Source organism: Fomitiporia mediterranea (assembly GCF_000271605.1).
Source record: "Fomitiporia mediterranea MF3/22 unplaced genomic scaffold FOMMEscaffold_10, whole genome shotgun sequence".
NCBI lineage: Eukaryota > Fungi > Basidiomycota > Agaricomycetes > Hymenochaetales > Hymenochaetaceae > Fomitiporia > Fomitiporia mediterranea.
In genome coordinates this window covers 2,425,309-2,440,619 of record NW_006760395.1, presented here as the reverse complement: position 1 = coordinate 2,440,619, position 15,311 = coordinate 2,425,309, and the positions used below count along the sequence as shown (strand labels likewise).

At 45.0% G+C, this 15,311-nt stretch overlaps 3 protein-coding genes across 3 annotated transcripts; 2 read left to right on the top strand and 1 right to left on the bottom strand.

The window, feature by feature from the left end:
• Nucleotides 1-1,692: 1,692 nt before the first annotated feature.
• On the top strand, nt 1,693-4,289 carry FOMMEDRAFT_127732 (uncharacterized protein). Its single transcript, XM_007269634.1, has 3 exons — nt 1,693-1,958; nt 2,023-2,253; nt 2,302-4,289. The coding sequence occupies exons 1-3, from the start codon at nt 1,868-1,870 to the stop codon at nt 4,176-4,178; spliced, it is 2,199 nt and encodes a 732-aa protein (XP_007269696.1). The 5' UTR covers nt 1,693-1,867; the 3' UTR covers nt 4,179-4,289.
• A 149-nt stretch (nt 4,290-4,438) lies between these two features.
• On the bottom strand, nt 4,439-9,723 carry FOMMEDRAFT_170214 (uncharacterized protein). Its single transcript, XM_007269633.1, has 10 exons — nt 9,703-9,723; nt 9,264-9,644; nt 8,988-9,211; nt 8,915-8,929; nt 8,321-8,859; nt 6,751-8,258; nt 6,020-6,694; nt 5,055-5,967; nt 4,725-5,003; nt 4,439-4,670 (listed from the first exon to the last, which is right to left on the bottom strand). Exons 2-10 carry the CDS (start codon nt 9,362-9,364, stop codon nt 4,482-4,484), a joined length of 4,443 nt encoding a protein of 1,480 aa, XP_007269695.1. The 5' UTR covers nt 9,365-9,644; nt 9,703-9,723; the 3' UTR covers nt 4,439-4,481.
• A 1,291-nt stretch (nt 9,724-11,014) lies between these two features.
• FOMMEDRAFT_22698 (phosphoglycerate mutase-like protein) lies at nt 11,015-13,662 on the top strand. The gene is made up of 10 exons (XM_007269632.1): nt 11,015-11,563; nt 11,623-11,853; nt 11,941-12,068; nt 12,138-12,178; nt 12,245-12,352; nt 12,410-12,686; nt 12,745-12,820; nt 12,871-13,083; nt 13,141-13,214; nt 13,267-13,662. Exons 1-10 carry the CDS (start codon nt 11,338-11,340, stop codon nt 13,579-13,581), a joined length of 1,689 nt encoding a protein of 562 aa, XP_007269694.1. The 5' UTR covers nt 11,015-11,337; the 3' UTR covers nt 13,582-13,662.
• The last annotated feature ends 1,649 nt before the right edge of the window (nt 13,663-15,311 follow it).

Sequence of the window (15,311 nt, the reverse complement as noted above, 5' to 3'; positions counted from 1 at the left end):
ATGCAACAGACAGACAGCGCAGCACAGCACACAGAGTGGTTACCGACAGCGGACAGCCGACAGCGAAGGAGATATAAAAAATAAATAGGCGTTAGCCTCCGTCGAAATAATTATAGCGAGCGCACAGCAGCACAGCAGCGCCACTCAGTCAATGCGTCACACTAGCACTGCAGCTCCCGCACAACGCGTCGCAAAAACACTGAGAACACAACTCGCCTTGAGAAAAGTCACCGAGCGATTGCGCTCGTGCTACCAGCGCCCGCGAGAGAAAATAGAGTCAGCATGGCGAACTGAATTGCGCGAGAAAATAGCACGGGGGATAGAGAAACGGGACGATGGAAATAGGCTAGCGGATGGAGAGGGACAAGGAGATGCACGCACCGTTATTGGGGTGAGTCTCGATCTTGCAGTGACCCATGGCGGGAGTCTTTGGACGTGGTCAATGTAATGCAGTTGTTCAGTAGAGCAGCAGGTCGTGTTGGACACGGCAGCAAATATTGAAGGAGTTGTTCTTGCAACAGCAGACTCTGCAGTGGAAGCTAGTCGTGAGAGAGAGGAGAGAGATGGCAGGAAGAAAGCAAGAGATGTTGAGAGAGAGAAAAGCAGAAGGCAAAGTGAAACGAGATAAGTAAAAACCAACACACACGTGATCACTTTAGTTGGTGGGAAAATGGACTCGTCGATTTTCTGACGTTTATCTTGCTAGGCAGAAAAAACTTCCAAGTATTTAAGAAATCAAGAACAATATTAGAAGTTATGATAATTTCCACTTACTTGTAATGACTTCTAATGTTATTAGAATACTTGGTTAATCTTGTATTTGTTTTGTAATTCTTGTCTGACTCTTGTATTTGTTTTGTAATTCTTATCCAACTCTTGTATGACATTGCATTTATATCAAATAATTACATAAGATTATATTCAAATAAGAATTCTGTCCCTATATTGTAATTTTAAAATAAGTATACTACTAACATGTATGTATTTATATTTAATTGTATAGTTTACTAATACTTAATCTACCTTGCCATATCTAGAAGGGTATACAAGATTTTTTCATGTTTTGTGATGCTTACAGGTCCTTGAATAAGCAATCAAAGCCACAATAAAAATAATTTTTCTTACAAAAAATACCAAACTGTATTATCCACTTGCAACATATGCTCCGTTACCGTTACATTACACAAAATAGGCAACACAACAGGTCCACCATGACCCATTACCGTTGCCTACATACAGTCGGTTACAGTAGTAGTAAGCTTACAATGTAATTCTGATCATACGGATGGCACGTGACTGCCGGGCACGAACCAAAGTCTTTGCAGGATGCAGTCATCTGTCAATTCTCGCTGCAAAACTATCCTTTTGATTACCATACGCCGCCTTTTCGAGGTCGGGTGAGATCTTTAGACGCCCATCCAGCATGCGACCCAACGCGTTTACGAACATCGCAGGATAAAATCGTCGCCCTAGGCCTCTCCTGATTTTCTAGATTTGGACAATCACGTAAACATGATAAAGCGAATCGCTTCTACCCGTGCGACATGAGTGACTCAAGCGTGTAGTACTCGCCAACAAAGGTAGGAAAGTAGAAAACGAGATGCGTTCGAGACATACGGGAATTTAACCTGGGTTCCGGCATAGCACTGCCCAATACATATCGAAGCTTAAGGATCAGCACGTCAATTCAGCGTGCCCGGGCGTCTATTCTGCGGAGCGCTAATACACGCCCCTACCAGCAGGATTCAGCGCGCTGCCTCCGCTTTAACTGCAAGCCACTTGCTCTCTGTGTACAGTATCGTCCCGTCCATTGTAGCAGCAGCGCTGCCCCCGTTTGAAGTTCAAGCCATCGCTCCAATCGTCCTTCATGAATACTTCGTACGATTCGGTTGATACTCTGGTGAATACAGCCATGGTGAATGCACACTCTAATCAAGTTGCCATATTCTGGGACTTCGGTGAGTTAGGTACTTCAAGCATTGTAATCGCCGTAACACTAACTCGAGCGTCAATTCGGTTTAGAAAACTGTCGCCCTCCATCCAACATTTCTGGAACGGAAGTAGTGGAAAAGATACGGTCCCTCGTTCAATACTTTGGGCGAATAATAACATTCAAGGCATATGCCGATGTTTCACTGATTTTCGCGGGCTCGAAATCTAACAATCTGCAATCCGAGCTCCAGTCGTCTGGGCTTACACTCGTTCATTGCCCACACAATGGCAGAAAGGACGTTGCAGACAAAATGATGATAGGTATGATTATTTGATGGATTTTTGAATTATCATTGACTTTTCTCGCAGTGGATATGCTTGCCTTTGTAATTGACAGACCACAAACTACGACTATTGTCATTATTACTGGTGATCGTGACTTCACCTATGCAGCAGGTGTTCTCAAACTGCGCGGCTACCGTATTATTGTTATCGCCACTATGCATAACGCACATAGCAGCCTAAAACTACAGGCTGACTATTTGTTTGATTGGAACAAGGACGTATTGGATGAAGCGAATTCAGGAGTTGTACTTAAACGTCTCAAAGCTGACAACTTACGACCAAGCGGAGCACCTTCTTCTGGGGTTGCGTTGCATCCTCGTCGAGAAAGCACTCCTTCTACTATAGCTGTATCGGAAAGTGCAATGGAAAAGTGGGAACTTCTGGCTACATCGCAGGATGAGCCCGCCGTTGAAGAAGACTTGAGATCCTGTTGCCGTGCGAGCCCGACGTTTGATGGATCGAGTAGCTCGAGCGACATCAGCTTTGAGGAAATAGGCGAGGATTTCCCGGAGGAGACATGGCTTGATGTCTCATCAGCTGGACGTTCTGGAAACGGCAGAAACGCAAACAGGGTGCCAAATTCACCGCGATTTCAACCATGCAAGGACCAGATAATAGATGTTCCTGCTCGACCATCAGCGGTTCCGGCTCCCTCTCTCGAACGATCAGAATCGGCACTGATAAGTCCCGTTGACTTTGAGATGGTATCCGTATGGTCTGCCACAGATGATGGCTGGATGACACCAAGGTCAGACAGGTCTTTCGAACTCGACGCAGAGGACATGGGACCGCGTGACTTGGTGCCGTCGAAAAACGAGGGCTTCGATTCGGGCGTTCTAAGATCTTTGGATTCTCCCTCTGCACACTTGGACGGTAACACGAGTAATTTCGTCGACCCGGCAAGCAGAAAACCGCTTTTACCAGTTCACGAGAGCAACGACGAAGAGCGAGTCTCCGCAATTCCTCCTCTCATTCTGACAGACGCTGCGTCGCACGTCTCAGTAGGGGTGGAAACCCAACTCTCTTCTCTGCATGATGCAGCAGATGTGCCAAGTCAGCCGACAGAAGTTACTACAAAGGACATACTTGATGCTCCTGATCCCGACTCCAACTCTGAGAATTCGTCTTCGTCCGTGTCCTTGTCTGCGAAGGATGTCCGTCCGTCAGGTCCGTCCGGTGCTATCAGTCCCTCAGCAAGTTCTGTTCCTGCACCTTCGAGAAATGCTGGCTGTATTGCTACTCCATCTCAGATGGTCTCGAAAGCGACAACGATCATAGCGCGTCCATCCCCAGATACCGCGGCCGTTCAGCGATTCCAGACAATTGTATCCTATTTCAGGGAGAGAAGAGCGTCTGATGGTGCCACTCGGATTTGTACATCGGAGTTCGCCCAAGAACTGTTGAAACGCGATCCTAAAATGTACAAGAAAGCAGGGGTGTCAAGGCTAAAGCGCTTCCTTGAAGAAGCCGAGAAATCGTTCGTTGTTTTCTGCTCTGACTGGGAAGCAGGGAGTGCATGGGTGGAGATAAATCCTTGCTTGTATCCTGATACACGATCGCCTCAATCCTCGCGTGACACTGTGACGTTGGCCATAGTAAAACCAGAAACAGCGTCAAAGGCAGATTCTACAATGTCTGTCGATGCAGTCTATCGCCCGCTTGTTGACTGCCTAAATACAAGGGGCACCCACTGTCTAACGTATACTGCAGCTGGCGTAGCATTGCTGGGGATTCATCCTAATCTGTACAAAGAGGCTGGTACTTCAAGTCTTTCCACGTACCTTGAGAAGGCGGAGAAGCAAGGCATTGTCCGCCTTGGGAGTATACGCGGACCTGGTACAGAATGGGTTGAACTCTTGCCAGCCTTTCACAACTCTCTCTCTCTCTCTTTAACGATATGACGTGTCTGCACTAACGGCAAGGATAATCTTAATGTAGCATTATCTTCGTGTATCTTGTCTTTCCTTGTACTTTAAATAGCTGTGCTATACCTTCGGGTTGATTAATGTATTTGTAGTACCCCTCCGGGCACCGCACTGAAAACAAAGGTCCACGATTGGAGATGTTGCTTGCCTTATTAGAAAGTCAAAGATGAAGGTATTAACCCTCGGCGAGAAACAGTTTTCCAAGTCCAAGAAATGGGTCTATTCCACTCGAACACAATTGCATCTCCGTAACAAAAAAGACTTCACTATGACACTGTACTAATCATCGCCCATCATCATCTCAAGATTAGACACAACCTTCAGACGACCGTCTAGCATGCAACAAAGCGGGTCCACGTATATTGCATAATTATTCGCCGTTGGTCTCCTGATGTTCCAGACACGTATGATCACATAAATGTCTCGCATGAATTTATTCCCATTCGCAATACGTGAGTACCTCAAGGCCTATTGTATTCATCAGTAAAGCTGCGAGCAATGAAGAGAGTCAACAATGCCTACCGTATCAAACTGTCGTTTACTCAGATGGAATGGCTCATGTGAACCACTTGATGTCGATTTCACTTCAATATGATATGTAGGATACCATTCTTCACTAAACATCTCAGGTTCGCCCTTGAATAGAAGCTCTGTCAAGATTCCATATTGGTCTTCAAATCTAAAATCTGCAATGCTCGGTCCTTCAAATCCATCGAATCCAGGGTTAAGACCGCGAAGTTCGCTAGTCCAATTATCAGGACCAAATGTGGGACCGATCATATTCAAAAGCAGCTCATATACCTAGAAGTAGATGTTAGGCAACACAGGGACATAGATTACGGGAACTCATACATATCGTTCTCCAAGGACGCCGTTCATCTGTTGGAACTGTGACGGCTCAGGAGACAAGAACATCCTCAACGGTGAACTCGATCCACCGATAGACTCAAACAGTATGGAATGAGACGCGTCTGTAGACAAATCGAGATTTCTGGTTGATTCGGAAGTCCCGGATGTAACTGGAAGTGAACTCCTTGAATTCTGTACACTTGCCACAACCTTGTTAGACACATGCGCGGCTAACTGGCAAGACTCTGTCGAAACATATTCGGAAGTACTTTGCAATGCATGCATTGAGGAAGGCCTTAGGCCAACAACACGGGCAGACGAAATCGACAATTCAGAAAAACATCCCAGAATATCATCTATCTCCTTCTGTATATCTTGCCCCTGTATTGAGCGCTCGAATGCTACATTATTTACTTCCATAGATAGTCCAGTAGTTTTGGTGGGTTGATAACGATTGCTCTGTTTGACCAGAGACTTGACTGCCTTGGATGTTGACACAACACGAGTCGGGTTGGAGGTCATCCATGAATCGTTGTCTTGGGCTGCATCGGAGGTAACTTTGTCAATGCCTTCTTCTTGGAAGTATTCGTCTAGATCGAAAGCTTCCAGTTTCATGCAGAGCAGAAGCTTCTCATACTTGCAATTAAGTAATCCACTTAAACGCTTGCATACACTGCGGTGTGCTCGACTGGAAGCTCCTAGGCCATTGCAAGCCTTTCTGCTGATGAGGACACGTATAAAAGAGTCTTCTTCGTCAACGTGCAATAGCTCGGAGTCGGTAGTAATGGGAGCAACATTGTCCAGAGTGAACGTAGAGGTAATGCTATTGACCATGTAGATGCGCATCTCTTGCACCTTGGAAAGCCCTTCAAGTTGATATTGCGAAGGTTGTTGCAAGGATGTACTATAGACCAACCTTCACCTTAAAGTTAGCGGCCAACTGTGAAAGTTATGATGCTGAGACTAACCTTTCGAAAAACCTGTATTTGCTAGTATATGCAGCAGTGAGTTGCTCATCGAGTTCACGATCCCCGATGGACACCACTTGATGGTCGAGGGAGCATTGCAGATAACGTGCCAAACCCTCAGATTTCGCCAGCTCCAACAGATATGTGATCCTTGCCAGCTCAGCTCCCTTTTCCGAGGACGCCAGCTCCAAGATAGGAGCCTTGCCCCGAAAGAGACCGGTGTAAAAGCCCGAATGGTCCGGAATAAAAATGTCTGCAAGTTTCTGCAGCTTGATTCCGGGCAGTGAGCTAGTGGATGGGAAGATCATGGACTCTTGCAATAAATGGTGTACGTTATTGTAATCCAATCGATTGGCCTTCAGCAACCTTGCAAGGTCGATCAGCATGAAAGTTACCAGCCGATGCACATCGTTCGTTATGGCCTTATCCAACCACTCCCTAGAAATGGTCTTCAGTTCATCAACAAGAACTTCGGGTGGCGCATTCGGTAAACCAAGCTTCTCCTGGAAGAACTCCCTTAAGTCGGGATATAGTGAACGTAGTGCAATTTTGGACGTCATGGATGATGGACCGTCCCAATAAACTTCCGACAGATTCAGCCAGGCTACAGCCTGTCCCTTGCTCGAGTTGCTAAAGTTGGCGGCAAAGACAAGAGGGTGGCGGTTAAATGCGTCCCTTAAATGAGTGAAATATTAGCCACTGACAGATGAAAACAGCAGGAATTCACATACCGGATCCGTTCTGTGTCTTCGTAGAAACGAGCGTCAAGTTGCTTGTAGATGTTCTTAATGGTTTTCTGGTCGTCTAGTCCCTGGAGTTGGTGATGAATAAGCAATTTGACGTAGAATGAGGTATCTGCCGCGATTGTTACTCCGACTCGACCAAGAAAGTCCCAACCCCGAGATTCGGGATCGGATACCGGTAGGAAAGGTAACTCAGGATGCTGAGCCAAAACTCTGCGCTTCAGGAAGGTGGAGTTCAACCTGTAATCACTATTATTATCCATTTTGACAGTCATGGACCCCAGTTTGCCCAACCAAGAGAACGGCGATTTCGTTGACAATCGAGGCCAAAAATATCTGAGGGCGTCCAAGAACTCGCTCAAGCTCAACCGTTGTGACATTTCTTCGAATTCTGGAGAAAGGCAATCGTTTACAATGCGAGGAGCTAGGTTGAGTCGAACTGAGGATTGAAGCCAGGAAAGCCATTCGTCTCGTTCCTTCGCACAATATTGGAGCATATATTCAGGATGGATGAATCGAGCAGAAGATGGCAGGGCTTGCCGTAATCTGCCCTGATCGCTGGGTAAGTCCAGATAAAGTACATCACTAGTATCCGTATTCCCTTGCTCATCAGCAAATCTGAGACGTCCAGCTGGAGATGGTAGGTTTGAATAATGGTACATAAAGAAGAATTTTGCGTTCGTGATGTGTGCCTGGACTGGCAGACGTCCCTGATAGCTGAGTATCTTCTCTGCTATGAAGACTGGATCAGCCTGGCCCACTCCAAGGTGACGGAAAAGTGTATGTCGTGTGGGTGATGAAGACGGGCAGACACAGGAATGGATCCGGCGCAAGTCAATATGGGCTGGTATTCCTTGCATGTCGCAATCGAAGACGAAGTTGCCAGCTTTATGCGTAGCCGCCCACGATCCATCGTCAAGGGGCAGAATCTTAAGCCCCTGGAGTTTCTTGTTTCGTTTCGCAACATGTAATAATTGCGAGCAGACAGCATCATGCCACCTGTTATTGTGCGCCATAAAGTGATTCGAAGACATGGCTTGGAGACCGGTCAGAAGGTCATCTACAGTCATTTCACGTACCCCCAGCTGCTTAAGAATAGGACCGTCAGCCAACATGTCGTAATTATCTGATAGATAATAAAAGCCGGATCGCTCCATGAACCTTGCTGGGACCAGTGGTGTGAAATCATAGCGAAATGTCGATGGAACAGACAGAACTTGGCATGGCCGTCGGACAGCACCACTGCTATCTCGTACAACATTCATTTCTCGAAGATCCCTAAGGAGATCACGTTCAACAGCCTTGAAGAAAGAACCGACAATCCCTGATGGCAAGAAGCGAATCCAAAGGTCTTGCAAAGTACCCTGCGTTTGGAATGCTCTGACAGCTGTGATGAAAGTCTGTATGATAGCCCTACGGATATTCTGGTTCCAAGGTGAATCGTGGAGCACATCTTCCCTACTCGAGGATGTAAGAAAATCTCCGTTGATAACAAACTTTACACCGTGTGATTAGCTGTTGACCAAAGCTGAATATTACCATAACTAATGCAACGTACTTTAAAGCCGAAATCCCGCACTGGCAAGAAAGCGTGAACGTCTTGTGCGAAAATTTGAGGCAGGTGTTCATCATCGACCGGGAACGCAAGCACAACCTCTGTCTCTTTAATGTCTTTCCGCCTGTCATCACGCACACTAGACATGTCGACACATTGTCGCACCACGAAATAAGTATTCTTATTGAGAATAGTCCCGTTGGCAATACGAGTGAGCTGGACTAAATCGGAATTAAGATCTCTACGCTTGATCTCGACCTGCCGAGGACTACCAGTCCTAATGTCGACTTCAATTGCTCGAAGCTTTCTCAGGAAAAGCAGTAACGAAGGCTTGATTTCGTCGAGCTTAACTCCGATAGCAGTACCGGAACCAGGAGACCGCGAGAGATCCAGGTAGAAAGTCGTCCAGCCATGGTCCGCAACAACTGAGGGGTCCCATATAGGTGTGATCATTCCGAGTCGCTTCGACCGATCAAACTTGAAGGTAAAGGGTCCAGAGGCGACATTCACTATATCCGCGACTTTGAAGACAGACTTGAACCCTACCAGAACGGGCTGTCATTACATATATTGTGTAAATAGTAAAATGCCACTCACCTATTCCCTTCTCACCTATGATTATGTACTCATACGTAAGTACTGGAAAGGTTAGGAGAAAGCGTGACCTCACCAATGAATCCTGGATTATTCTTTTTCGTACTACCACCAATTTTGCATATGGCGCGTACATTCTTCTCGTAGAACCCCTTCTCATTACAAGACAGCGTCATGCTAGTCTTATCCGCAAGTATGCGTAGTGTTGGTTCTATACCCTTTTCGTACTCGTTGTCATCTGCATTCTGGACGAACTCCATGATAAAATGCGTGTCTGTGCTGTATAGCTGCTCAGACAGCCTATATATTATCCTTGTCAGCTTCAGAAGGCAACCGAAGTACGCTTACTCACAACTCAAGTGCCTGCTCCGTGATTTCCAGCAAATCGGATGGCAAATCCTCATCGACTTTGTACCTATTCCTTATGTCAAGGATAACGTTCTTCGCGTCCATGGTGTAAAGGCGCAGCAGAGTAGCGGTGTGCCCATGTCGTTCTACCTCCTTATATTGCCTTGACTAGTACCTCGTGTCAACATTTAAAATAAGACACATCGATGCAGAAGCATCTTTCGACTCAGAGTGCACGACCCAGAACGCACATGCTGTGATAAGAAACGAATTTCAGGATACAAAAACAGTAGCAATCAACACATGTCCAATCTTCCATTATCCGGACATGTCAAGTTGAGGTAACAGGAAGGGAATGAGGACACTTATGGGCGCCTATCCCTAGCTGGCAAACCAAGATTCATATATCCGAAGCCAACCTTGTAAGATGTGCCTGTTCTCACCTTGAGTACGGGCGTCTCCTGAAACGTGCCCATCAAGAATAAGCCATCTGTCACAGAGCTTTGCTTCTCTGTCCGTTCTCGGCTCCATATCTAGCTTCAAGTTGACCATGAGTATTAAAATGTGGTCAAAGACTGCACATATCTGAGGACAGAAAAGTGGTAGAATGAGACAGATGGGATGTGCAGTCGTGACCAAAAAAAAGGCACTGAGAACGTCACTGCTAGCACCCCAAATTGGACAATTGTTCCATCGCCATCCGGCAAAATTGACGCGCGAAGGCAGTTCATCGATACAGAACTTTAACTTATTATTGTTAGCGCCCCTCTTGCTTTGCTTTGGGTATTCCCAAGTACCTCCTCTTTTCTCAAAAATTGTGGCCTCTGAAATTACAAGCAGGTACAGTAAGCACACTGCCATTATTGGAAAATTACAGTATAGACTGCTATGTGAACTGTGAAATCATTCGCATGATCAAATCTTGTCTCAATCAATAGTTGTATATGTATATAAAAGTTGGGGTTCATACATACTGACTGTGTTTGCAGAGTAAAACCCTTTATTGAATGGGCATTTCTTTGGTTGTCACAATATCTGCTGATGTTCGTCCTGTAATTTTTATTATAATGGAAGAGTGCAGTCCGTAAAATTATAAAGCATTGCTCTGGACTCTGGATGTCCGTTCAGCATCCAACAAGGCAGGTCTATAAATACTGCACAAGAGTCAAGACTCTATCGTTGGTTTCCTGATACTCCAGAGCCCAGACACGTACAATCACAGAAATGCCTCACGAAAACTATTCTTAATGCAACATGTAGGTACATCTTAACAAAACAATGATTCTTATACTTTCATCCGTAGACCATAATCACGGATAGATCGGTATATGTAGGCACACCCCTTCATTTGAGCCATTAATCCATCTGATCCGTTCATACGCGAGGTACGCTCTTGTCAGAGCGGCGCACGTTTGCACTTCGACGAGGCACATTGGTCAAGGATTTGTTTGGGATTTATATTTCTTACAGTAAATGAATGGTTCAGCAGCACGTTTGTCGATGTGTCCAGGAAAGCATGTGGACATTTTGCAGGTGCAGGGGCAGGTTCTAGCCATATTGAGCCGTGTACAGGCCGATCATCAGGACGCAGACTGATGTCGACATCCACGTGCCTGTGACACTTCTATTCACCGTCAACCACAACCACAGTCAAGAAGAGTACTTCACCAATATGACAAGACGCTTTGCAGAAGAATATTCTGTTCAAGAAGCTGCGAATGTAACGCTGAACTTTATTGGGAGTGCCACACTGAAAAGAAGGGTAAACGCTGCGATCCTGCTCTTGGTCCAACAGGCATGGTAAAATACGCGCCTTCCATTTTCTTTGCCGAATCAACGTCCTTTGCTTCGCGCCGTCCCTTCCGCGGGGCAGATGACGCGCAAATTTTGCAATTAAATGACCAAACGAAACGAATTTTCGTTTACATGCACGCGCGGCGGTCGCTGACTACTACTGATAAAAATAAACGACTTCTGGACGATATAAAAGCGAGACGCTGACCAGAGTACAAAAGGTGCCGCCCTTCGCCGAGTCATTTGTCTCAGTTCGCGGGTTAGTCAATCCTTCACTAATAGCCATGGCTGGTCGTATTGGTGGTAGCTTGGCTTTGACTTTGCTTATCGCGCTTTTCCCGGGCGCGTTTGCCATTCGTTGGGTTGAGCGTGCCGCGTTCCAAGCATCCTCATTTGCTGGGGCAACGACTAGTGCCGTCTTTCCGGTACCGAACGCCACCAACGCAGCGTCTCAGTTCGATTCGTTCTTCCCTGAGGCGTCGGCAGTTGGATTCGCCGGGCCAACTCCCAGTACGTTCACTCTCAGCTCAACAAAGTATTTGCAACTTCGTTAATGCTCGTGTATGTAGCTGGTGATGAAGCGGAACTTGTCGCAACTGCAACCTCCGTACCAAAAGTCACAAATGCTGACCCTCTTATAAACCCGTCGACATCTGATAACAAGACCTCTTTTAATGTGCTCCGAAGTTTTGGGAACCTGTCTCCAATGTTCTCTGTTGACTCTCTTGGTCTTCGCAATGCGAGCATGCTTATTCCGGAAGGATGCGAGCTGACACAGGTGCATTTGCTTCACCGGCATGGTACGACGCGTTTCTTTTATTTCTGTCTATTCTATTTGTTCCTTCTTTGGTTATGTAGATATTAGTAATTCTGACTTGTCTATCAAGGTGCGAGATATCCAACTTCGGGATCGCTTCCGGCAGCTTTCGCTACAAAATTACACAATGCAACTGTTTCCGGGACTGGTTTCACGGCTTCCGGTGACCTTGCTTTTCTTAACACATGGCAATATAAGGTGAACTTTCATTCAACAAAACATTTCGCGTGAATACTCACGGGATTTTTCGGAATTCGTTTATCGTAGCTCGGTGCCGAAATTTTGACACCCTTTGGCCGTCAACAGCTGTAATCAATTTTCCTTTTTGCAACATTCTTGTCAAATGTTATCTAATAGTTCGGTTTTCATATTAGCTTCGACTTGGGAGTCTCGTTCCGAGTAAAATACGGAGAACTTTTGAAGGATTTTACGGGTCTTCCTGTTTTCAGGACGACATCGGAAGAACGAATGGTCCAGTCTGCGTAAGACTCTGACGTACCTTATCTATAAGTGGAAATTATAATGGTTTCTATTTAAAGTCTTAACTTCGCCGCTGGGTTCTTCGGGATTCCAGACTACCTGACGAACTATCGACAGCTCATAACAATTGAAAGCGATGGGTTCAATAATTCTTTAGCGGTCAACAACTGTGATAATCAAGGGAAGCCAGGGATTACCGATCTCGGAACGACGATGGCGAATAAATGGCGCGATGTGTATCTTCAGGACGCTCTTTCTCGGCTTGCACCACAGGTTCAAGGTTTGAACCTGACGACGAATGATATGTTGAGTATGCAGGAAGCTTGCGCTTATGAGGTGTGTTAGCACATTAAAAACAAACTCAAATTATGGACTAAGCCGATTCTCTTTACAGACGGTTGCTCTTGGAACGTCTGAATTCTGTGAACTCTTCACCGAAGATGAGTGGAAAGGCTTTAATTATTATCTCGGTAAGCGTTCGTCCGTTTGTGTATGGCATTACTTATACATTCCGTCATAGACCTTGATTTCTGGTACGGAAACGGCCCTGGAAATCCAACGACGGCAGCATTTGGAATTGGCTACGTACAAGAGCTAGTTGCACGACTTACCCAAACGCCGATTGCTGTGTTTAATACGTCGACGAATGCCACAATTGCAGATAGCAACATCACTTTCCCGCTTGACCAGCCGATATTCGTGGACGCGTCTCATGATACCGATATTTCTTCCAGTAAGCATTGGTGCCCGATCTTTTTAGGTTATGGGTCTATTGAACATGTATTCATAGTCGTGGTCGCCATGAATTTTACTTCCATGGCTGCGAATGGACCGCTTCCGATTGATCATATCCCAGATAATCAGGCAAGCAAATATTCATCTGTATCATCAGGCAGAGACATTAATAGCCTATCAGACTTACTTCTCAAATCAAATCGTACCTTTCGCGTCTCAACTCGTCGGACAGGTCCTGACGTGCCCCGCATCTTCCTACTCTTCGACAAAACAAATTCGCTGGCTCCTCAACGATGCCGTCGTCCCGCTTACAGGTATCACCGGCTGCCCCGAAGATGCAACCGGATTGTGTCCATTGGATGCGTTCATAAGTGCGATGCAAACACGACTTGCTGAGGTGGACTTTGCGTTCGACTGTTTTGGGAACTATACGGTTCCTGTTCCGGATACGATTGTGGATGGGCGCCCGCCCGCGAATCAAAGACCACAAAGTTGAAGGAGGGCTGAGCTTTTATCTCGAGGCGTTGTGTAGCTTGTGAAGAAGGATGGGCGCAGCACTGCGGCAGTTGCGGCATTATCCAGTACTTTGAGTACCTGTGTAATCAACTGTGTAATGAAATTGAGCTGTAGCGTACTCGAACAATCTGTGTTCTTTCCTTGGTGAACGCTATATAAGATCATCACTGTCGCTTATGTTGATGAGAATATCTCCTTGAAGTAGCAGAACGGATTGAGATTTCATTGAGTGAGTTAAAGAAGGCACTGGCTCAAAAGTCTTTTAGATACATAACTGTCTGGCTCTTCTGAGGTCTTATACATAGCAAAGTAATAAATACTGATAAAAGTGATTTTCCGTTGTGATTATAGTATGACTCTGATGATTGTTGATATCTACATCGCAATTAATCTACTTCAACTTTAATTATTTTATACACGAATAAGGTTGAGAGTCATTCAATGAACAAGTGCAGGTCCGATTAGAAGCTTCGAGCCTTCGCCAAATCACAACTTCAGAGCACATGTGCTGAGGAGCAAAGCGTCCGATCAATATCTTTGAACTATTCTAGACGATTGTATCAGCTCTGTATGGAGTGGTTCTATTGATTTATTTAAGATCAACTTGAAGTTCCATTATCAGAGTACTATCCCATCTAGGGAGTAATCAACTTTGAATTCAGTAAAATGTGTTTTGCTGTTATAAGTCCTGCTTGACCATGTCTAAGATACTAATAAGTAGAGTTGGCTTTCTGTACAATATTACGAACATTTAAGTGCTCCAGCTTTACTGAATCAATACCGTTTCAATGCTCTTTGATGATAACATGTAAAGCAGTTGTATCGAATTGAAGCATTGCTTTACATTTATAATAGAGCAAAACCCATCAGTTCTAAAGATACAATCTCAGAAGTCTTAAAACCTTTTGAATACCTTCGACTGCCAACAACATGTGGATTGAAGAGAATTTGGTCTAGATACAACACTCGCAGCTGCTCTGATGTTCTGGTGATCTGATGTCCTAGTGTCCTGATGTTCTAGACGTTTCAGATCATCCTGCCTCAAAGTACTCAATTACAATTAACATATATCTGCATATACTCGGAAGCGCAGATGATTACTCAGTACATGACAAGAAGACAGTGAGTTACTGACTTTTCAAAACATACAGTGTTTGGATACTTGTCATGATGTCTCAAAATGGTTTTATCAATTTTTTAGAGATATTATTATCATAGCATGATTAGTTTTCCTCCATTTCTGTGCATTATTAAAGGGATACTCATTCCTCTTACAAGCCACATCAGATTCCCATTACCGTATGAATGGTAACCTATCACTCTCGTTCTAGGTAAGAGCACCGGTGTCTGGCGCATTGAACGGATTCCTGGGGTACAAAACCTGAACAAAGGGTGGAAAGATGTAATCATGCATCAAAACGTACCTTTCAGTACCCCCTGTATATTACTGTCGTTTTCATAAATATTGTCACACGTGCAATTCGTGATTTTCGTCACACTAAGTACACTCAAATACAAAATCTACTATAACTCAACTAATACTTAACCAAATTACATGATCTAAGTTGTAAAAATTATACTTTTGAAGTATCTTTCATATTCCAGAAAAAATGAAGTAAAATGAGCAAAAATTGAGTAAGATACAACACAATATGTGAGTTTTCCCTATATTTCATGTATATGAGTTTTCCTGGCCCTAAAACTGATTGT